The sequence below is a fragment of the Aptenodytes patagonicus genome, chromosome 19 (genome assembly GCF_965638725.1).
Source record: "Aptenodytes patagonicus chromosome 19, bAptPat1.pri.cur, whole genome shotgun sequence".
Lineage (NCBI taxonomy): Eukaryota > Metazoa > Chordata > Aves > Sphenisciformes > Spheniscidae > Aptenodytes > Aptenodytes patagonicus.
Genome location: NC_134967.1, coordinates 7,050,794 through 7,074,656, shown reverse-complemented (window position 1 = coordinate 7,074,656; position 23,863 = coordinate 7,050,794). Strand labels below are relative to the sequence as shown.

General features: G+C 40.1%; 1 protein-coding gene across 1 annotated transcript in view; it reads left to right on the top strand.

The window, feature by feature from the left end:
- The first annotated feature begins 1,331 nt into the window (after window positions 1-1,331).
- Window positions 1,332-23,863, top strand: part of SSU72 (SSU72 homolog, RNA polymerase II CTD phosphatase) — a 29,617-nt gene continuing 7,085 nt past the window's right edge. Inside the window, exons 1-2 of the mRNA XM_076356290.1 lie at window positions 1,332-1,499; window positions 8,653-8,796. Of these exons, the coding sequence (XP_076212405.1) occupies window positions 1,420-1,499; window positions 8,653-8,796 (224 nt within the window). The 5' untranslated portion in view covers window positions 1,332-1,419. The remainder of the gene's footprint in view (window positions 1,500-8,652; window positions 8,797-23,863) is intronic.

Below are 23,863 nucleotides of genomic sequence, written 5' to 3'. Positions count from 1 at the left end.
ATTACTACATTTCTGTCTCTCTGTTTGGCACGTGTAGATGAAACCTAATAGCATATGTGTACGTGTACGTGTGCCTGAGGCCCTTCAGAACTGCACAAGTACTAAATAGAGACGCTGCTGTTGTCTCTGCTGGAATCTTTTAGCTGTTGCATTCGACTCTGAAAGAGCCACTTGCTTATAGAGTAACAGTACAAGGCCATGGTTAGTTGTGAAAGCGCTAACCCAGACGGGTATGTCATCGGACATTTTCTGCACCCCTATGTTTAATTTACATGAGGAGTGGGAATGTTTATCCAGTAAAATATTGTATACGTGTCCTTGTTTACAGTAAAGGAGATTAGTACAAACCCACAGCATTTAATGGTGATTAACAGCAAAGCTGGACCTTTCCTCACAGCTACTCCCCGTTTTGCACTAGCCCTCCGTAATTTCATTCAAGTGCCTTTCTCTGCCTCATAGTTGTCCCTGACGTTGGAACAGCACCAGTGGAAAACATCTGGTAGCTGAATAGTCTGTCAGGACAAAGTTTTATCACTTAGGAACAAGAGGCTGTGTGCTAACAGCGGGCTGTCCTGTGGGAAATCAGAAGCTGGGTCAGAAACACACCGTTCGTGCAGCGCTGTGTCCAACCGCTTGCTCCGCTTAGAAAAGTGGGAAACGCAGTTGGACGGGAGGAAATAAATTGTGCCGTGCTTGGCGCTGAGTCGCCAGGGGAACACCCGTGACTCTTCTGGTGGCTCTTCTCTCTCAGTAAGCGGCTGACACGTTAGGCGGTATTTTTAGGTGAACAGCCCAAGCAATCGGCAAGCTTCACGAATTCATACTGTGTCCTGTTTTCTTTTGCGAACGCTTGAGCCCTTGCGGGTTGCGCCCGCCGGTTCGCCGGTGCTGCCCGGGAAGCCCCGGGCTCCGGAGGAAGCGGTGTTTATTGAGAGCAACCCGGCGCCTGTCGATCCCTGCTGGGTTGCCTGTCCCAGGCCCGATACACAACGGGGCGGCCAAGGACTCGGCGGCGCAGGCCGCCCGCGAGCCCCGCGAAGCCGGTTCCGGGGCGCGGCAGGAAGGGCCGGGCTCGCCCCGCTCTGGGGACTGGCCTCTCCCCAGGCGAAAGCCGCCCGCGGCGAAGGGCGGCGCGGGAGAGCTGCGGGCTCGGGCCCCCGGCGCGCTCCCCCTTCAGCTCTATGGCTGGCGGCGCGCTGCCTCCGCCGCTGCCGCTCTGCCTCTCTCTCTATGGTAGGCGGCGGCCTCCGCCCCCTGACGCCGGCTCCGCGGTTGGCCGCGGCGGGGCGGCGCGGCCCTGGTGACACGTCCCGGCACCGCCCGCCGCCGGGCGCCCGCCGCCATTTTGTGCGAGCCGCGGCCGGGGCCGAGAGGGTTTGGGAGCCGCGGGGAGGGAGCTGGGCTCTTCCCTGCGCCGCCATGCCTTCCTCGCCGCTCCGCGTGGCCGTGGTGTGCTCCAGCAACCAGAACCGCAGCATGGAGGCGCACAACATCCTCAGGTAACCAGGGCCTGCCCGACCCCCTTCCTTCCTCCGGCCGGCGGCGGCGCGGCCTGGCCCGCCGCCGGGCCCCGCGAGTGCATCCTAGGCCCTGTCGGCCGCCTTCCGGCGCGGGCCGCCCCTCCGAACCGCATTAGGGTCCCTTCCTTGGCCGCTGTAGCGCGGACGCTGGCTGTCTTGCCTGCCCTGGAGCTGGGCTCGAGAGGGCTGTCAGGGCAGCGGGGCGTCGCGCCGGCTGCGGTCCGAGGCCGTGCTCGGGGCCCGCGCCTGACCCTGCTAGGCCCACGGGCTTGGGGACTTCATCCTGTTTGCATCCTGTCTCCTCCGGCCCCTGCTCCAGGCTGGGTTCGCCGGAGTGGCCGGTGCGGTGGGGTCTGCTCCACTGTTGCTGGCGGACCTCCGGATCCAGTGCTGCAAAACACGAGCTGGCGTATTCGACAGGTGCAGAACAGCTCCTGTGTCTCGGCATCTGAAAACTTAAAGGCTCCTTTTTTTTTTTTTTTTTTTTTGTCTGTAATACATCTGAAGACTGGAACCACTCTGCACTGAAAGGGAGCCTTTTCCTGTTGCAGGAAAACTGGACGAAGTGTTTCATTCAGAATGTTAAATATCTTTGAGATTATGAGGGTTCATCCATTTAGCACTGCAAGTATTTTAAGCTTAGCTGAATTAAAAAGGGGAGATAGGAGGCTGGGGATGGATTGACAGATGGGAGAGACCTGGTCTGCCTGAAATCATGTTCCTGAATCTTCCCTATGATAAAGGCTTTTTTTTTTTGTTATGCAAAGTAACATTCACATTAAAAGATACATATTGCTAGCACAGTAAGCCAAACAACTATGTGTAAATTGTGTGCTACATTTAAATAAAAACAGCAGCCTTGAAAGGAAAAAATAATAGAAGCATCTGGTCTGGCAGCCATCTTACTGTGAGCAGCATATGATGCTGTTAATGCTTGAACTTGGCATCAGATGTTACCTGTGGCAGTTCTATGAAAACGTGTTACCAATAGCTGCTTGGGGGGTGTGGGGGGGAAGTATGCTATTCTTCTGTTGTTTTGCTGCTAATAATACTGGAACTGAGTTTTAACTGAAACCTGAGTACTAAGGACAAAGTTAAATTCACTTCTAATATTTAGCCTTTTTCTTCCTCTCTGTTTTTGCAGAAGAAATAAATCACTTCCGGTGTGACTGATGTTCTTCTGGCAAATGTGGCAGGGAAATATTTTTTTGACAGTCTCTTCTCCCTTAAGATTTTAATTAAAAACTAACACCATGTATGTATTTGGAAAATGTTTATTTTCAGCAGCATGCTATGTAATTATAGCAAGAGTAGCATAAATGGCAAAATAGAGATGAATTGTTGATGCTGTTCTAAAGAAATAACTAGCCCATGCAATGAGAGTGGTGATTTGCCAGTAAACTTCAGGAAAATGTTTGCATTGGCTGAAAGCCAGCCTGCTTTACCAATTCAGGGTAGTGTCTTGCTGTATGTTGCACTACAGTTTGAAAGAACACATGATTAAAAAGAGGAAGAAGAGTTAGGAAGAAATTGAGGTATTATGAAAATTTAAGGTATTTTGTTAAGGTATTACAAGACTTTAAAGGATACAAATTCTACACAACTGCAGGTGACTATTTGAAAACAAAGTCTGGAATCCAGCCTTCAGTGTTGAACATCTTAATGAACATTCGTAAACACTACTTTGTAATGTGTAGCCTAAGATCTTGCATAAGTACTTTAGATAGACTTTTTTTTAAAAAATACTTATACTAGGAAATGTATTAAAATTAAAATTTTTGTTGAAGTGTTTGTCTTCTATTTGAGGAGTCTTTTAGATCTTTGTAATGCTGTAACTCAGGTTTCAGAATTAACTTCTCTAGTCTATTCAGTGTTTTAATGAAGTACAGGTTTTAGTTAAGCCAAATTTTTTCATGTAGAATTTTTATCAGTAAATTTGCTTATTCCATTCTTCAATTTGTAGAGAAACATATCTACCAATAAGGCAAATTTATTTTACCTTCCAAATGTTAGACCTACCTAGTGCCTACTAAAACTGGACCTTAATTATATGCTACTTCCTTTTAAAGCAAAAACAATCTTGCAGAAATGTCTGAATTTTAACTTCTGATGCATTTGTAAAACATAAAATTTAGTCCTCTAGGTGAAATGTTTGATTTACCTGGTAGGCTTTTGCTGGAAGTACCTGCAGTCCATCACTTCTTGCTTTTATGTTTCTTCTTAGTAGTTTATCCTTTTTAATGCATGAAATTATGAAGGGGTTTAAACAGGCTTGATTTAACATCTTGATGTACTTAGATTTTATAACATCCTGGTGTTTTCTCTTTTAGACTCAGAAAAGCAAAATTGTAACACATACTTTCTTCGCACACTTCAGCAATTTGGGGGGTGGTGTTGGTGTTTGTTTGGGGTTGTTTTTCTTTCTTTCTTTAAACTGAACGTACCAGATAATAAGAGTTACTTTTTTGGGGCACTTATAAACTCTCTGTCCTTTTAAATTGCAGTGGTTCATTCCAGAAGGGTTTGCAGTAAGTCTCACTTGCCAACCTGAATTTCTCATTCTTCTTTACTGTACTTGGTATCTCTGTGCTGCCACTTGTGCCTCTGGAAAACAAATTATGCATTAGATCTTTTTCATATCTGAATAATCAATCTACCAGTTATCTTGGTTCAGTACAGTTTCCATTTGCTTTGTAGTGTGCTTGCATGTTTTCTAACTAACCGGGTTTTAAACATTTTTTTCTAATCTTTCAACAGAAGTCAGACTGAAGGTCTTTTAAAGTTTGTTAATAGAATAGTTACCATCACCACAGGGGTATGTTGAGACATTAAAGCAAAGGGAAAAGAGGAAAAAGCAATAAGGACTATGCGGAAAGACATAATCCTTCCTTAAAAGCTGTCAAACTGGATGTCTGTCTGTAACCAGTCCCTAGGTCAAATCTTACTCATCCTACTTTTCTTGCTTTTACAAATATAATTTGTGTACAGGTCTTGTCTTTTTCTTTTTACCATAGAGTATGCAGACTTAGGTCATGGTTCTCCTTCAAACATAGAAGAGGAAGGTGGAAGGGTAACACTTCTCTTATTACCAAACTTTATTATACAGCAACTTCGACATTTCCGTTTGTGTATATTTATTTGGTAGTACACTGGTGGCTTTTGAAAGGAAGTTGTTATCATTTCAAACTCTCCCAGCGTATAGAAGGTGCTCTGGTAACTTTCTATTTTCAGGCTCTGACGGTATAGGTATCCTATCTCGGTCTCCTGAGCTCAGAGACTCTGTGTTACTACTGATAATGAAAACTTGTAGGCTACTGATATGCGCTTAAGCTACATATATGTTCCTTTGTTTTAGGAAACTAAGTGTGTTAAGAAATCAGTGTAAGTGAGAGATCTTAGTGGCAGTAAACAGATTTAAATATTGAAACCCTAGTAGCTGAAACTTAAATTTCATATTGATGTTATGATTTGTAGTTCAACACTGACCATGTAAGAGAACTTAAGTTGCATTCCTGCAGTTTACGTAAGTCGCTAGTCGCAGCTTCTCTACTGGCATTATCTGTCAGCAGCTAAATGCAGTGAGGTGTTGAAATTTGTTTAATTTAAGAAATCCTAAATTGTATTAATAACCCTCAAGAAGAAAGGTTTTAACATTTTTATATTAAAGCATTTTCATTTGACAGCTTATCAGTGATAATGCAAATTACAAGAAGTTGTTAACATTTTAAAGATTTCTTAATCAAAATTAGTTAACAATGCTTGTGTTCCTGCTGCTTAACAGTGTGGGGGGTTTTTGGGGGGTGGGTGTGGGGTTTTTTTGGGGGGGTTATATTGATTGAATGGCATAAGATATTTTTGAAGTGATCTACAAGGAGGGCAATGTTGCTACTATTTTCCTGCTATATGTTGTGGAAGGGGATGTATTAAAATTAGTGATTTGTCCCCTGAAAAATCTTTACCACTACCAGCTGCAGTGGAACTGCAGGATTTATTGCATTTCCTTTAATGTTTAATAATACTTATTACTGGCCATTGTAAGAAGAGAAGCTGTACTGTTATGACCCTACAGTAAGCTGAAAAATACCTTAATGTAATAAGCATGTGTGAGATCCCAAAATAACAACGAAATAGAAGAAAGGTGTGGATAAAAGTTCATGTCTCAATCTGCGTGGATTAATATTATTTCTCCGCTCAGTGCCTGAAACTGAGCGGTAACAACTCTGTCATGTGTTAGTGCTTTGTTAGTGTAGTCCCATGTTGATCTCGGCTTTTCAGCAGCACTTGTGTCCCAGATGAGAAGTAGTATTTGCAGTGGGCTCTGAGATTCTTTGGATGGAAATGCAATGACTGTTTTCAGGTTCTTCAGTTAAAAGCCTATGAACTCATGGGCACATGATCAGTGCATATGATCTCATTGTAATGAGCTTTGGACTTAAACTGAGGTGAGCGTACTTGCTGAAAATGAGATCTGTATACTGGCTTATATTTGTATTTAGTATATTGACAGTTTACGTACATTGGTCTTAATAGTATTAATAGAAACAGCTTCCTGAAATTTCACAACATTTACAGGTCTGTTAATGTTTAAGCTTCACATTTTCAGAAATCAGTGCTAGGATAGTATATCAGTATATCTTAAGCTTTACTGTTTATGGTAAAGTTGAAGCTCATTATTTTCCATCTTCTGGGTAGTTTTACTAAGCCAAGAACAAATACTCCATATACATTGTCTTGTAGAAAATGTTCATTGTTAAAAGGCTGTGCCATATTACAACAGATACTTGATGACTCACTAAACTAGATCTATCCAGCTGCTTAATAAAAGCAGGCTCTGTTGAATAATGGTTCTGTGCAGGCATTCTTCTTTCTCCCCTGCCCCTCAATTGTTGCAAGAAATGTGTTGAAACACTTTCAGAATATTTCATAATAGTACACCTGGTGCATAAATAGTGTAAAAGCTGTACCCTGGCAACTGCTAGAGTCGAAGCATGAAATTCCGTGTGAGAAATACATATTCCGGCTATTCAAGGAAGTAATTTTCAATGGGTCATGTGCATTAGAGGCACAAATTTTTGATGTGTGCAACTTCAAATGAAGATTTCTATTTTGCTTTATATGAGATCATGCAAACTTCAAGGACATTTCTGGCAGTTGGAGATGGGCTTCTTAATGTGTGTGACCCAAGCAGATGTATTTTGAAGAATAATATTAAAAGAAAAATTAAAAGTTAGGAGCCAAAGTCCACTTTGTCTCAGTTAGTTGGTATTAAAATTATTAAAATTATACCTCAGTTAGTCGGTATTAAAATTCTTAGCAAAATTAGCTTCAAGTGGTAGATATAGGAAAAAAAAAAAGGAAAGAAGAAGGGTGAGACACCTGGAAAAATGATCAATTTGAAACATCAATATTTTAGCACTGCAATTTCTTCTATACGTGTTATGGCTCTCTTCGTGTCCAGTAGGAGCAGTAGAATAAAAACTCGGGTCTGGAAGTATTGCAGGGAAAATAAACTAAATGTAACTGGTGCAGTTATGAGTCACTGTTAATGTGATGGAGGGCTGGGAGGGGGAAAGAATTGCACTTTTTTCCACTTGTATCCGTTTTCAGTCATTAGTCCTGCAGAAAGAAGAAAAAATCATCATGTATCCTGTCTGTTTACAGAAATAGGAACCTATAAATAGTTGCTGGAAGAAAAAGTGTAGTGAAGCAAGAAAAGAGAAAGGAGGGGCTATGTTCCAATAGGACAAATTAAAGGAAGTAACACTACTGATAGTTGCATAGCAGTGTTTGAGCTTGGGACAAAGCTTGCTCACAGTTAGTCTCTGCGTAGAAGCCTTTTGGATCACTTCGAAGACACCATTTGAAGGCAAACACGCAATTTGAATTGGTGTGTCTTCTACTAAATTTCCTTGCTATCTTGTATGTGAAGACCAAGGAGTCAAGATGTGACTTGTCTGTCACTCAGAATGTGTTCTTGGGACTCTTGCATTGGTTCCCAGTCTCCTGTTCACTCTTCTCAGAAGAAGGCTCTACAACTTTTTAATTTTGGGGGAGAGGGGGGACATCGGGTTGTTTGCTTGCTTTTTGTTTCTGTTTTAACACTGTTCTCTCTATTCAGTCTCTGATAAAACGTTGAAGCTGAAAGTGTGGGTCCTTAAAAAAAAAAAAAAAAAAAGATTAAGCCGTGGTCTTGGCCTGTTTCAGAAGTTAGATTGTCATTATAAAGCCAAACGTTTTAGCATTCTGGACAATAGCGACAGTATTTTACCATGTAACTTTGTCCATTAGACCACCAGAAAACAATCTTTTTTCGGTCCTGTTATTCAACAAACATATTGTAATGTTTCTTAATATTACTGAAGGATTTGTTGAGGTTCAAGTAGGTGTATTTAGGTTAATCAGAAAGAACATTTTGGCATTACCCCTAAAGACAAGCAGGTTCCTGCCTCTTTTTTTTTTTTTAATTACAATTATTAAACAAGTAGTTGTTCATGAGAATGGAATGAAGCTGTCCCTGGCTTACCCAAGAGTTTTAGGTGCCAGCCAGCAGAACATGTGCCCCACTTCTGTAAAGGTAATTACACAGTATGTTTTTCAGTCCACTTGAGAAAAGTGTCAGGCACACAAATGTTTGTACTAGGCTAATTAAATTACACTAGAGGTAGTTTTGGCAACATAGTGAGGGGAATAATGTAGTTAGCCCAGCAGCTTTAGCAGAACACATAAGTATTGACCAGTTGCTATTGTTACTTACTTTCTTATATCAACACAAAAACATCTTTGCCTATACTGTATTGTCCAAGATGAATATAGAACGCATGCTTGTTGCAAATCCAAGATGCCTGAAAGCACAAAAGAAATATCCAAACTGCTACATACCATAATTCTAAGAAAATTTCATATAAAATATAGGCGCTCCTTTAGAAATGGTGTGTGAGTTTCGATTGTAACTGCGAGGAAATATGCACATTGGGTATGTTTGGCAATTTAAGTTGATAAGAGTTGCCCACCTGTTCAGTTGTGATTTGGCTGATTGCTAAGAGGTGTTTTTAAAATTCTTCAAGCACTTTGGTGTTTAAAGTCCATCCAATCTAATGGTCTTTCCCCCCCCCCCTTCCCCTCTGTCTTTCAGCAAACGAGGATTCAGTGTCCGATCCTTTGGAACAGGGACTCATGTGAAACTGCCAGGACCAGCACCGGACAAGCCGAATGTTTATGATTTCAAAACAACATATGATCAGATGTACAATGATCTGCTTAGGAAAGACAAAGAACTGTATCCCTGTGGCATGGCCTCTTTAAAAAAATCCAATATGGTTCATCCTTGAAAGGTGTAATTCATTATTTGGCATTATGCATTAGCAATATATAGTTGCTTGTCTGGCGATCTTAAAATGTTTTAGGTTTATAGGAGGTTTTTTTACAATGGGCCTCTAATGCTCCCTTGTAAAATGCTATTGAGTTACAATGCACGCATTCAAAATGCTCTTTTGTAGTGTGTTAACATGTTTAGCTCTTGAATGAAGGCACATTAATACTATCACAGATTGTCCGTTACCTCTACTGCACTGTGGATCATATTTGCTCAGTGCAAAGACTGTCCTGATAATGGATATGTGAAGAGCGACCACCTCGACGTTAATGTTGTGTTTAGCTCAGACAAACTGACAGGTAAGGTTTACAGTATACTTTCTCTGGGAGAGAGGATACCTTTCATTAAAGAGCTCACCCTTCTCACTGAGAATTTCTTGATACATGATTTGATCTGTGAGCCAAAAAAAAAAAAAAATCCTATATCATACTATAAATCGTAGAATCATTTAGGTTGGAAAAGACCTTTAAGATCATCAAGTCCAACTGTAAAAGAATGGACACAGGAGAGCCCAATAACATATTAATCCTGGAAAGCAGAGGTGATCAAGGTTATGCACACCACTTAAAACCATGACTAATGTCAAACTGCGTGATTTTAGAACATCTATATTTAAAGTTGACTTTTCATTTGTTTTTAAGAAAACTCACAAACCTACAAAATTGGGGCACTCATTGTAGATACTCTTTTCTCAACAAGGGATCTGATTTTTTTTTTAATGTTAAATATGAAAGAGAAAACTTGCCCTAAATAAGCAATTCAGTATATGCTGAATTTCTGCTTAAAAGATAGAGGACTTTAGAGTGAAGTATCCCAGAAACGGGTCTTGGTAATTCAGTAGAGCGGTCTTTGCACTTTTTAGCAGTATAAGGTTTTTTCCTAAAATCTTGGGTATGGCCATCTGAAGATCTAACAGGAATGTTAACATGGTTTAAATGTCTTAGTTGTACTCAAACAGCCCAGTTTTCTTGCATCTTTTTGAAAAAAAATTGGAATAAGACTAAACAGATTGTCAGAGACTAGAAAACTTGGAACATGGTAGAAACTAGTTCAAGCTGTTACCCAAGGAGTCAGTAAACTCAATAACTTTTTGAAAGATAGCTCTACAGTTGTTTGGTAGCACAGATTATACTATGGCCTACTACTACTCAGCAAATTCTTTGTTGTATTTGCTGACCAGAAATAATAAATTTGAGCTCCCTGAGACCCCAAGAGTGGCGGCTTCTTTTGCATTGGGCATTGAAAGGCTTCTGTTAAGAAGGGCTGGGCTGTTTGATTAAAGCTATACAGCACAGTGAGAACTGATCAAACATTGGAATACCTTTCTGCATGGTGTTCCACACAAATGGTATCCCTGGTAGGGGTATTGGTTTCCTAATACCTAGTTAGAGGTCCTTTTTTAAAAAAAAAAAACCAAAATGTAGGGTATAGCCTTAATGAATCACATGTGTGATGTGCTGGGGGGTTTTTGTATCCCTCTGCCTATAGAGAAAAGGAAAATCTTGCAAACCCATCTTAAAAGGTATGCCATATCTTGATTAAAAAAGAATTGCTTCAAAAGAAAATTATTTGAATTGAGAAATAAGTTTAACAGGCACTAACGACTTGTGATTTCCTTGTTGCATTCTTCATTGCTGCTGTACTGAATATGGCACTGCTTTAAGATAAACAGAAAGCCTACCTATTCCCCCACCATTCAGCATACTTTGGAGTTACCATTTTGGTTCTGCTCCATCCTGGAGATAGTTGCTGTGTTCCCCAAACGTATTTTCAGTGCTACAGTTAAACCTTTTCTCAAGATAAAAGAAAGCAAGTTTAAGCAATAGCTGTTGCAAGGGAAATAGGGCAAGAAAAGGGCCTCTACATCTTTGCATTTTTGATTCTCAGATATTAGAAGTTAAGCTTTTCAGAGTGAAAACTGTCAGTGCGGAAAGCAACTCCATTTCCAGAAATGGGTTTTGAGAGTAAAGACTTTTACAGTAACCAAAACCCGACCTACTCATGTCAGAGTTGTGGAGTAGTTTTTTTGTGAAACAGGGTCATGTGGGCTCTCAGTTTTTTTGGATGAGCTTCATGCAAACATTGCCTGCTGAAGGGTGGGAGGGCTTGCCCTTCTGATGGGCTTTGAGTGCAGTTGGTATGGGAAAACAAAAGAAGGTGTGGTTCTTCATATGATTTAGCTGCTTGTTCTGTTCCCCAGCCTTGCTTTCATCAGCTAAGTGGAGATGACTGTCATCTGTAGCCTTTCCATGTAGTTTGAGATAGTATATCTTGGTGACAACTGTCTGCTTGTTCCCATATTCCAGTGATGGGACACATGAAGTTTGAGTGCCCAGCGTTCAGTACTGCCTCACTTAGGAGTGATGTCCTTCCTCCAGTTCCGTATGCCAGCAGGGGTCCAAAGCATCGTGGACACTAGATACTCAGTGAAATGTGCCTGTAAGGGACTTAGAACGTTCTCTGTTGGCCAGCCAAGTAAATGACCCCTGTTTCAGAAAGCAGTAGTCTCAAACAGAAGTGTGCTTCTGCAGTGCTGGACATCAGTCCGAGCAAGGTTAAAAGTGTGTTAGAGTGAAAAGATCCGTTGAAACTCTCTTAATCGCTTGTGGAAAGGAGGGAGAACTATCAAAAACCCACTCTGTAGAGACTAAAAGCACCTTCGTTGCGGTCAATTAATGAAACACAAGAGCACAAGCTCACATACCTTGAAGGCATACGTTGAATTTCAGAAGCACGGGAATAAAGGATTAATGGAGCCAGGCATACAGATTCAGTTGAGTAGGTGGTTACAGTATATCTAAAATGGAAGTACTTCAAAGTGTTTTAAGATGTGGTAGTTAAACCTTATAGTTAAAATAAGTATCCACATCTACCATTGCATTTTTAGAATATTGCATTTAAATTCCCTGAGTCCTAATAGAGGACTGCGACAAAACCATTTAAGGCTGTTCTGAATGTGGCTTTTGGTTGCTTTTTAAAATATTACTCTATTATTTCTAGGAGAACAATAGAGGGTTCTACTACTAATCTGTAGGAGACATGACCGATGGCTGCAGTACCTCTGTGGGGCTATGTGTGCGTAGTATAGATACACTACCTTGTTGTATTTGCATGTGTAAGCAGACCTCTCAAAGATAGGCCACTTGCCCCTTATAGATGTGTGAAGGGGTTTAAGGACTTTGTTTCATCTTTAAAGTCACCATCATATAATTAGAACTAACATAAGGGAAAGCATGAGCCCTGCCTTCAAGTGAATGCAAAAACTAGTCAAGGATGAAACTTTCTAAAAGCCAATTTAAATCTGCAACAGCAATTGCTTTTATGCCCAGGGATAGGAATTGTTCAAATGGAAATTTGACCCAAATTCTGCAGCAGTAGCTCCTGGGTTCTTTATCAATATTAACTAACTCCATGATGGATTGTTTCTTTCCCTTTCTCAACACTGATGTATCTGTGACCCTCAGATGGAAGATACCTAATGATTTCCATAGATAGGTGGGGTTTTTTGCTAGAATTTCTAGGCAGCCTACCTCTACTCTACAAGCTTGGCCTACTGCTCTGTTTCCTACTTTTTTAACCTCCTCTTTTAATTTGACCTGCTCTCTAACTGTAGATAGGCTTCCAGCTTTAGCTTTATAGTTACATGACGATACAAAATTGGGGGGGTGGGGGCAGAACATGTCCTCAAGAAGTTACTAAAGGCATGCTTCAGGTAGAAAGGAAAATGTTTTAGAAATTAAGAAGAAAAACTGGCTCGGTACATCTCACTCAAAGACATAAGGATTCTTTTCTGTCAAAAAAAAAGTAGTGATAATCTAGGTGATTGGGATCTAGGTTTTCTCTCAGTGAACTCCATATTTAAGCTGGATGGCCATATGGTACTTTTTGTGCTATTGCTGATGTGTGGTGATTGGTGGTGGTGGGGTTTGATAGTACCCTTCACATTCAGAACAAGTGGAAACAGTTTCTTCTGCCATATACAGGCTGCTTTGCCAGTAAATATTCATAGCATTATGGTCTCCCCATAGCTGACGCTTATCCCTGGTTTATCCCCCAGTCTTCCATCTGCCTAAGAAGATGTGCTCTATTAACTGGTAAGATGCGTTGTGGTAGAACATCAGTAGAGGAAAAAGTGGTGGCTTTGGAGCAAGCGTAGGCTTGAGGGACTATGTATAGCAGTTCCATAATTGAAGGGGGGGGGAAATCTGAAGCAGGTTCTGGCACACACGAGATCTTCACAGGGTCTAGATGAGCAAAACTGAAATCTTTATTTCCCTACAGAAGATGAGGAAGGCCAACATAAGTATACTGTTGAACTAAATTGGCTTCACTGTAGAACTGTGTAGGAGAAAGATTCTGTGCCTTTCCCAAAACTTTCAGTCCCGCTTGAGACACCATCTCCTGTGCCCATGAAGAGGAATAAACACAAAGAGGATCGGGACTAGTTGAGAAGAGGGGGCATCCAGAAGCAGTGAGGCTATACTGAGGATTAATTTTTCTGTCTTTGTAGGGTGGTGATGAAGAAGGAAGATCCTTTAGTGCTTGAAGTCTTAGTCAGACATCATTGCCATTAGGCTTTTCTTGCAGAAAAACTGCATTTCCTGTCTTGGAGTCAAGCTGAGCTTCATGGGACAGTACGATTTGAGTATTTATAGTCATCTCTTTCAGAAAGTTTCCTCTGCTCTCCCTTAACACTAGTACTGGAAGAAAGGAATCGGTTTCTTGTGCAGTGTCTCAACTGTAGTAGAAAGTTACTTGGCATCAGCCACGGAATTGATAAGCTCACTGCTGAAACACTGCATGTCCATTGTAGCGTGAGTGTGTTGCTGGGTTCTGCTCAAGGCAAGAAATAGAACTGCTTGTTGGACCAAGGTCAGACTCTCTTACAGGTCAATAGGAAGTCATTCTCTATTCAGTCTGAAGGGTGGAGTCAATAAGAGATTAATAATTTTAAATCGGGGACTAAAACTGAAAAGGAGTTGTCAGAATACACCTCCTAATAAACTAAAATTCTGTAAGTATGCAGCTAGTCCAGGATTACATCTACCACCTTTTCCCATTTAGGTATAGCATATATTATGAGGATAGTAGCATCTGTTTGTTACAGCCTTGGTCTTAGTCATTTAGAATTCCTGGGTTCATGTAGTCAGGCTCTTGAGAATTCTTGCTCTTGAACTGATCAGTTAGCTCTAGTATATCTTCTTAACATTGGAGTAAACTGATGTGGAGAAGCCAGTTAGTAAGTAGTGGGTTTATTCCATTTTCTTAGCCTGGTAAGTAAGGGAGCAGATGCACGGATTTTAATTTCTGATATAGTTCATCTAGAGCATAAACCAGACTTTTTTTTCCCTGCACTTCAGATCTCTTAAATTGTTTGGTTATGTAAGACCTTCCTTCCATTGCGCTTAGACTTTCATTTTCTTGAGAGGGGTGTAGTATCGAATAATATCTTGGATCTTGCTGCTTAGTTGTGTTTTCCCACTTTCAAAAAGTGGCACATGATACCGATACCCAGATGATTCGTGGCCTGAGCTGATGACCGTGCAGGCATTGATGGGGAAAAGCTGTTGGAAGAAAAGTTGGCCGTGACAGGAATATCTTGCTCTAAACCACTTCCCCAGTTTCTTTTGAATACCATTTGTTCGTTGCAGAAACTTCTGCCACCTGTAACAAAGCCCTAGGATCCATAATACTTGAGTAGTAATTCCTGACATGTCTGGATCAACGAACTGCCCTAATACATGGAGCATTTATATTGGATCACTTTACTGGAGGCTGTACAGAGCAACTTTGAGTTGCTTAATGGGGAAAATTACTGCTGCATGGGGGCACAGGAGGACTAGTGAGATCTGCAGAGCATCTGCACCCTGCTTGTTGGGGCCATATAGCTCAATCTTGAGGAGTAACTTAATTAAATTCCACTTCAGGTAAGCTCTTCGCACATGTATTTATCTTACGTTTTCATTTGGTTTTCTTCACGGATTTGGAAAGGGTGAACAGTTGTCAGCTTCTTTTCTGAGCTGTCATTCCCATGGTCAGTGGGATAGTTTCTGTATCTCCACTTTGGAATGTGTTATTTTAGGTGTGTTTGGGGTTTTGCTTTTTTGTTGGTTTTTTCATTTTTTTGAAGCCTGACCTTGCAAAAGCTAAAAATGGGCGAAATCATGGCCTGCTGCATGTCTGTGGCAAAACTTCTCTTGAATGCAGTGCAGCACAAGGCTCAATTTTCTTTCTTAACATGTCTTTCAAAATACTTTAATACTCCTAGAAATAGAGGGAAGGGATGAGGATGGAAAGCAGTGTTTGAACTGGATTTGAACAATCTTCTAAGAGGCACATTTCTGTGAATCTATACACTTCCAGCCATAAGCTGAGTTCCAATCCCTTTTTCTCCATGAAGGATCATAAGACCAAAACACTTCACAAAATCTCAGGCCTTTCAAAGGCAGCAGTTTTCACTACTTTTTAGTTTGGCTTCTGATCAGACTGCCATTATTCTTGGTTTCAGTCACATTAAAAAGGAAATATTTAAAATTACTAAAAAATATATAAAACATATTCATTATTTAAATATTATTTCGTCTGTATTTGAACTTCTGGGATGTGGTAGAACTACAGACTCCAGTCTAATATTAAATTTTTTTGAGCATATAAACATCTTCTGCCATCCTGTCTGTCTTCTAGGTAGTCTTTGGAAAGTTTATTTCCTTAACCAAGGTGAGTCCTGAACAGATGCTCTAAAGAATTCTGACTAAAGGATCCTGTCTGAGGCAGATAACTATTGTAAAGTCTGTTTAGAATTTAAGAGATTTCATTGACTGTGTTTCAGTCATAATGTATGAACTCTGTGAATGAACACATACATTTGACTCTTTAAAAGGGCATTCTTGGAAGTAAAGGTGACACTTGGATCTGAGACTTCACATGTTTGAATGGCTGTTAAAAATAAGGCTATTGAATGTCCGGCCAAAATATTTCCCTGCCATCTGCTGGCCTCCTGAATGTACCATGCACAATTAGCGTTGCTTAAATATGTTTTGCTGCATAAGCGGATCATAATGCATTGGCCCTGTTGCTTGTGATACAACACAGGAAGCTTTTGTAAGTAGCATTAGCAGTAAATGCAGCAAGGCATTCATATTGTTCGCTCTTTGCATAGCTTACTTCTTAGCATGGGCTTTCTTTGTTTATAGCTATCTTTGTAAGGGACTTTACACAAGGGTAAGTAAAAATTTTGCTGCTTCTGCTCTTGGGCGTTGGCTTAAATCCCACTCAGTCCTGTTGTAATCTGTAGTTGATAAAACTTAAAAGCAGTCTGCAGCATAAAAATGAGCATAGCTATGTTTGGTCCTAGTTTGGCGATTTCATCCTGGACTTGAATGAGGGGAGAGAAGTGACAGTGGACTACTGTTTCTTGCCTTGAAGAGGTTCCCTCAGATTAACACACAACTTCTTCTGTGCCAACATAAGGGATGCTTATACATATTTTTTTCCTTCTTCCAAAACAATTTCCATCTTCAGGGTAATGACTGTAATTTCTTCAAGTAGCATTAGTGGCAAGACAGTAAAATCTCCGTGTCTGACTTCTGGGATGTTTATGCCATTTTTCTTGGATATGCAGAAAGGTAGTGAAAAAATTTAACAGATGGACTGAAGGCATATTTCCACACAAAGTTTGCAAATCTATGTTTCCCCTTCTTGTTCTTTGCTCTTATATTTGTAACTAAAGATACGGATTTTTTTGCTGGAGCATTTTATTTGCAGGGTTTTTTGCTTGAACTTTGTGTACGGAGTATTAGCGTCATGTCTGTCACCTTTTAAAATGGTAGAGCTTTTAGGTATAAATCACATTTATTTCCATTTAGGCAAAGTTAGCATTCTCTTGCTACCAGCATTGCTTCTTACTAAAGCTCCAAGTTAAGCAGCTCTGTCTAATTGAATCTTGTGAACTCATAGCTTCTACCTTTACTAAAGCATCTAGAAACTTGCAGCAAAACCAACAGCTTAAGTTATAGAAGATAGTTTTGAAAAATACTACTGTGAAGAAAGAAATTTGATTTAATTTACTGGGAAGAAATAAATCTTCATAGTTTTAGCAATTAATTTTGATGCTTTTGACTCTGGAGTGATCAAGTTATCTTCATGTAAGACAAACCTTTTAACACTTTCAGGTATGGAAGAGCAAGTGAAAGTTTGATGCTTCATCATTTTTGTTCAATGACTCTGATCTTAAAAATTTCTTAGTACTGCCAAAAGTACAAATTGCAGAAATTGAGTGAACTGTGCCAGATTTTTCTGATAACGTACATCTGAGATGGATTATACGTCACCCAGTTCTGTGAAGCATTTTGAAAACTCACTTTGGTGTAGCTTGCCCCATGTCCACATAGTACGGCATAAAACATCTTTCAGCTACTTATAGAGGAGCGTTTTGAAAACTTCTAACAGATAGAAATGAAAGGTTGTTTGGAAACTTCGGATGCATTTGGAAACATGATCAATAACCCACATCTTGATAGAAGGAAGATCAGAAAAATGTGAAAGGTAAGAGAAATCTGAGTAACATGGCCATTGTTACCACTTTCCACTGGTCATACTCCTTGTGCTCTTAGAGTGCACAAGAGTGTGTGCAGGCAGTGGCAGAATTATTTGGATCACAGTGTTTTGTGAAAGATAGCATATATCCTTCTATGTATTTCAAATATAATTGTTCTGGCACTTGGGGATCCAGGTGCTGGATTTATTCAGCTAGAATAAATATGGCAAGGTTTCAGCGATGGACCAACATATAAAGAAGTGTTTAGCAGTGCAAATTAGAAGTCTAGCATGGGACTGGCCAGAGAGGTGTGTGCCAGTTTCTTGCTTTCCATCTCAGTAGAAACAAGTGGCTGACCAGCTGTATTTATAAAATTCCACTCAGTATAGAGATAGTTGCTGGCATAGAATTCTTGTTGGAAGATCTTGTTCATGTATGCTGCTAGTGCACATGCAAGAAGTGTCTAAAGGGCTTCATATCCCAGATAGAGCTCAATCAGCCCTGAGAAATTCATATACATGAGAGCTCTCTTCCAAAAAATTCTGCAGTAAACTTCTGAGAGAAAGTCAGCAAAAGAGGGAATCCAGTATAAATAGAAATATGCATTTAGATGCTTACCTTTCCCAAATGCGATGCTGCTACTTTATGGGATACTTATTTTTGACTGATTTGATAGAAGGTAGTGAAAGTAGTGTTAAAATCGGAAATAGTATTAATTACTGAAGTCTCTGTTTTCAGGATGTGTGAAAGAAATTCAGACCGTCTTGCTGCCATATACCTCTAATTGGCATAATGTAGATATCATTTCAAGAAAAAACCCCAAAGTGATTAAACCTCCGCCAGGGGAGGTTTAGATTGGACACGAGGAAAAATGTCTTTACTGAAAGAGTGGTTAAACGTTGGAACAGGCTGCCCAGGGAAGTGGTGGAGTCCCCATCCCTGGAGGTATTTAAAAGACGAGTAGATGAGGCGCTTAGGGACATGGTGTAGTGGGTGGTGGTGTTGGGTTGACGGTTGGACTCGATGATCTTAGAGGTCTTTTCCAACCTTAATGACTCTATGATTCTAAAGTACTATATTTTCAGGAGATAGTAAGTTGGGGTGGGGCTGAGGGGGAGAAGGTGTTCTAGCTTTGTTGCTACCCAGTGACAGACTTGGAAGTCCTTCAGTACCTTTAGAATTTAATGCAAGAATAGGGACATACTAACGACGAGTGTGAGAAGGGCTTATTGTGAGAAGTGTTTACCCAAGGCACATAAGTTGTGTGTATGTAAGCCCTGCAAAACTGGTTGTTAATCAGACTGTGGATTAGCCACATTCCTCTGTTCTTCAGTATCCTGTTTGCAGCATTGCGCTAAGGAATGTTTGCTGCAGACCTCATCCAGCGTGTTTCTTGCTCTGCGTGCTGCTGTTTAAAAGTGGTCCTGCTGTCTTTATGAATGTGTTCTCAGGTTTCCCAAATGTGTTAAATGAAATGGCTTAATTGATTTAAGTTTTGTAATACCTGTGTTTTGCTTTATCTGAGTTACCCTATCCGGCTGTAACTCTATTTAGTTGAAAATTACCTTTGATTTCTACAGTACAAAGCAGTGACAACAACGGAAACCAATTTGAAAATAGTTGTTGCAGACCCTGTTTCTCTGAGACGTTAAATGGAATGACTAATATTTTTTCCTCACAGCCACCTCAAAGTACTTCCCCCCCGCCCAATCCTACGACATTTGCTGCTCATCTTCTGAAATCTGGCACTTGTTTCTAAACCTGAGAAGAGCATCCAAAAGCAATGTGTGATACTTAGGAATCCTCTTGTGATTCCCCCTTGCTTGCCTGCTGGTCCTGATAATCTCTTCTGTATTCCTTTGTTACACATCCATGTCACGTACTGGACTTAAGTAGTTTGAGCTGTCTTGCCAAGTGACCAAGACACTGTAGATTCCAGCAATCAAAATCAAACTCCTCTTGAAGTACACACTTGGATGAAGTGCATAGTCAACTGTTTGGCATAGTCAAACATGCTGTATCTTTGAAGTCATCTTGTTGTGTTCTGCCTCTGGTATCCTTGTCTTTCTGGTATGTCTGTGATATCCTTTCTCCAGCTCTTTGGCAGTGGACTTTGCCACTGCTCCCTTTCTTTTCCCCTTTGACAGCTTGTATCTGTCCAGTTTCATCCTCAAATATAGTTCCAGCTGTTCAGCACCGACAAGTCATTGCCTGGCACTTGAGCTCTATGCCTCTTTCAGTGACGTGTGGGTATGTAGCCCTCAGCTTTAGGGCTCAACCAGACTTGAGGAGATGAGCATGGCTAGCATGTTGTTATATTTGGACCAACTACTGTGAGAGTGCTCAGTTGGATTTTATCTGTGCAGCTTGTAGCTTAGAAATGCTATGTAGTTGTCCTTAGCAATGAAAAACAAGTGACACTTCAGTTCTTTGCAAGTCGTTAATGCAGGCACAAATGTTATCAGAAATGTTATTTCACCCAAACTAGTATTTTTGTGGTATTTTGGGATGTCATATTCTCAGTGTTAAGACTATAAGTTACACAGTGCCACAAAAGACCTGTGAACAAACTCTAGTTTGTACTAAAACCACACAATTTCAATTCCAAATGAAAGGCACTTTGCACTCTGGATGTGGAATGTAGGCAGTTCTGGCAGTCATAATCACGGTTGCTTGGAAAGTGGAATTTGTAGTGCTGGTGCCCATTTTTAGTCTTTTTTTCCCTGTAAAAGGAAGCGATTCTGAAGGTGGAAGAAGGTTGGGCAGTCTCACCCCCCCACACACTTCCTCTAAGGAAATGTCTAGTTCCTAGGCATTTTGCCTAGCAGGGTTTAACACAACATATCTTATGTTTATAATACCGATACTAATAAATAAATTAAGATGATATGGAAGAGAGACCTGCAAATGCCATTCATACTGGTGTGAGAAGTATTCTGCTCTGCTGCTGTTTTTTCACAAAGAAGAACTGAAGTCTTTGAGTATGATGGCAGCTGCACCAAAATGAATAATCGGCATGTCAGATTTGTTTGAAGATGTAGAAGCTTTGGGTGCCAGCCATTACTTTAAAGATGTTTTTTTCCTAAAAAGTGTGTATACATTTTAGCAAATGTAGTTTGCCCAATTATGTTTAATAAATTGGTCTCTAGTATATTTTAGATGACTATGTAATTAATTTACATACCCCAAAACTTTCAGCTCACATCACTTGTGGGTTTCATTTTCAGTTTCACCTGGGAGTTAAAATGAAACTTACTGAATACTTTCATGAGTGAGAGATCATTTTTCTTTTATCATACAGGATTTTAACTTAAAAAGGTTAATATATTGGTATTTAAATTGTATAAGGCAACACTTAGATAAGTTTAGTCATCTGCAGACTAGTCATCTTGATGGGATCTGGTTGGATGCCCTTATGCCAAGAGGAGAGAAAGGGGTATTTTAGATGATAATGTTTTTTTTCATGGAGGATGGAAGAATTAAAACAGAGTAGCTAGGCTACAGATAGGCCAGATTCTTTTTCAGTGACTATCAAGGAAGACTTTCTACCTTGATGACCTTAGATGTAGATGTCTACATACAGCCTGGTTGAATTCATCTAAATTTCTTCTTAAGGTATGAAAAACACTTCTGAAAGTAAATTGCCTCTGTGCAATGATTGCCACCACTAAAATGCAGCTCAGCATTTTGGTCAGCATAGTGGTAAGAGATGAAGACAGAGAAGCCTTTGTCTTTAAATGCAGCGTCGTATGCTGAAACATGTTAGTGTAAAGAAGCAGGCATGAAATTGAGTTTTGTTGCTTACGTTTCTTATGTGGTGCTTAGTATCCAGCTGATGTTTTACAAGTTCTGAAATACACCTTCCTTCATAAACATGCAACTTAGATGGCCTAAGATGATGGTCACTTCTGTCTGTCCATTCCTGAATATCAAGCTCTGAGGTTGAACTGCTGTTGAAATCTCCCTGCTGAATTAATAGAGCATTCTGATTGCAGTTGGACACTGAGCTCTGCAAAACAGTAATTTAGTGGGAAACAGAACTCGTCTTTTAGTCCATCCTGTTTTCCTGAATTTCTCGTTCAGAATTTTGCAGTCTTGTTGTATCTCAAAACTGAGATGGTAGGTGGAGGCCCCATCATCCTAGTTACTGGAAAAAAACCTCACCATTAACTAATTTATTCCCAATGAAGTTAATAGCTGTTCTTTATTTCTACTGCTCTGGGAAAAGCAGCAGTGATCTTATACTCTGACAGATTTGAATGTGTCTACTGTTGTGCAGTGTACCTCTTTCAACCTTTAACTGTCTGATCTTGGGATTTATCAAAGCCTCCTGGTTTTTTTCTTTGCTAATCTGTTGCTTTTTGCCAACCTCAAGTACAGGTTCTCTAAACATAATCCATAACAACTTCTGTGCAGACTAGTTGCTTTCTGTATCCTGTATCTTGCCATATGCTTTGTGCCTTAACAAGAGTATCTGTTTTTATTTAATGCAAATAAAACTTGGTTTTCTTATGTAATTTTCTATTAGCTTGTTTGGTGATAAAAATGCTCAAGTTGCAGCCAGTACTTTATTGTAATCTTGTCTTCTGTTTCTGAGCTTGCTTTCTTCTTGCTGTCCTCTTGCGCTTCTACTTGAGAAGTGTATTCAACGTAAAACCTTGATGTCTGGAAGTGATAGAAGGTCTAAGGCTGACACATAGATAGCGCTTCATACTGGAGGGGAGGGGGGCAGAATTCTTGTTAATGGAAAGTCAAATCTGATGCATTTGGCTATTATTTTAATGCAGATTATTTAGTACTCTTTCAGGTGCTGGCAGTCCACTTTAATATTGAGGTATTGGGGGAATTAGTCTCAATGTGTAGCTCTTCAGGGAATGTGCCATATTTTATCCAGGAGCTATTAAAAAAAAAAAAGGTACTGTCTATCCCTGCAGAGAAACACCATGTCACTTTCTACTAGATTCTTCTGTTTAGTGTGAAGAAGAGAATGCCTAGACTCCCTTTAATTCTTCATAGACAGATTTACAAGTTGTTCTAAAGACCATCTTCAGTTTCCTAAAAAGTTGGCTTCTGAAACAGAACTTGGAATAACTGCTGTTCTCGAACATGGCTAAACAGAGGAATGAGTGTATTGTTCACAGGCATAGATGGGGAGATAGCGCTAACATTTGAGTCATTAAAAATTAATTACACATGAGTTTTATATAACTGTATGAGCATATTCAATACAACTTTAACAGTTATAAAAATACGGACCAGACCCTGGAAAACCTAATTAGGAGAGAGTGTAAATATGTAAGAGCATGTGCTTGAGTCGTCTTTTTTTCTGCGATTAATTTTCATAGTACCTGAATGGAAAAACATGTAGCATCCGTAGGAGAAATTTTTGTTGTCGTCGTCGTTCTAAGACTGCCTATCACTTTTTTAACATAGCTGACCTCTGACAGAGATAATCATCCTACAATGTTAAGGGGCTGACATCAAAAAAGCTACATGCATTTCCCCCCTCTCCCCCTTAGATTTTTTTCTTTTTCTTCATGAATTTCCAACAATAGTTCTCACGAAATTATAGCCAGAAATATCTTTCAGGTTTGTAAGGATCCAATTTCCTAACAAAAACAGCAATCTACATTTTATTGAATTTCATAGCCTGGTAAGCACCAGATCTTTGCCACTCTATTCAGCTACACCAGAAACACTACCAGCCAAACAGGAAGCTGGACATTTGTGAAAGCAATGCAATTGTTACGGTTATCTTTCAGCGTGGGAGTGGTGTGTATGGACATGGAAAAATAGTATTCGGGGGTATGGAAAAATTTTATTTTTTTTTTAATTTTAGCCTCATTGTAGGTTTTACGACATACAGGGCAGGTTTGGGGAGGTGAGAGCAAGGAATTACTCTAATTATAATCAGTGTGTGAAGACAATTATGAGAACATGTTGAACAAGAAAGCACTCCTGCTTCTCAGGATTATCTGCATTATTCTATGGACGTTCTCCCATATGCCAGTTTCACTTTAGCAAAAGCTCCTGTTCACAGTTTTTACCAAGACTTACTCATATCTTGCGAAGTGGACCTGTTAAACAGTTACTTCAGTGCAGCAGCAGAAGAGGGGTAAAACCAGCAAATAGACTTTTCAGTTCTGTAAAACTTCTTCTGAATATTACCAGTGTTTGGGGAGAATACGTTATACAGTATCTTTAATTGAAATTGCTTTCAGTAGAGACTTTTGGAGAGGACTTGACAAACTCGGAAACATTTTAGTATTTTAGAACTTTTAAACTGCCGGGGGGGCACGGGGGGAGGCATTTACAGGGGATATTGTGGATTGTTGGTATCTTCTTTGTTATTGTTGTACTCAATGACTTCCTGTGTCCATCCTTTTGTCACATAATATTGGCCAGAGGTTTTGAAGTTTGAAGTGCCAAAAAAAC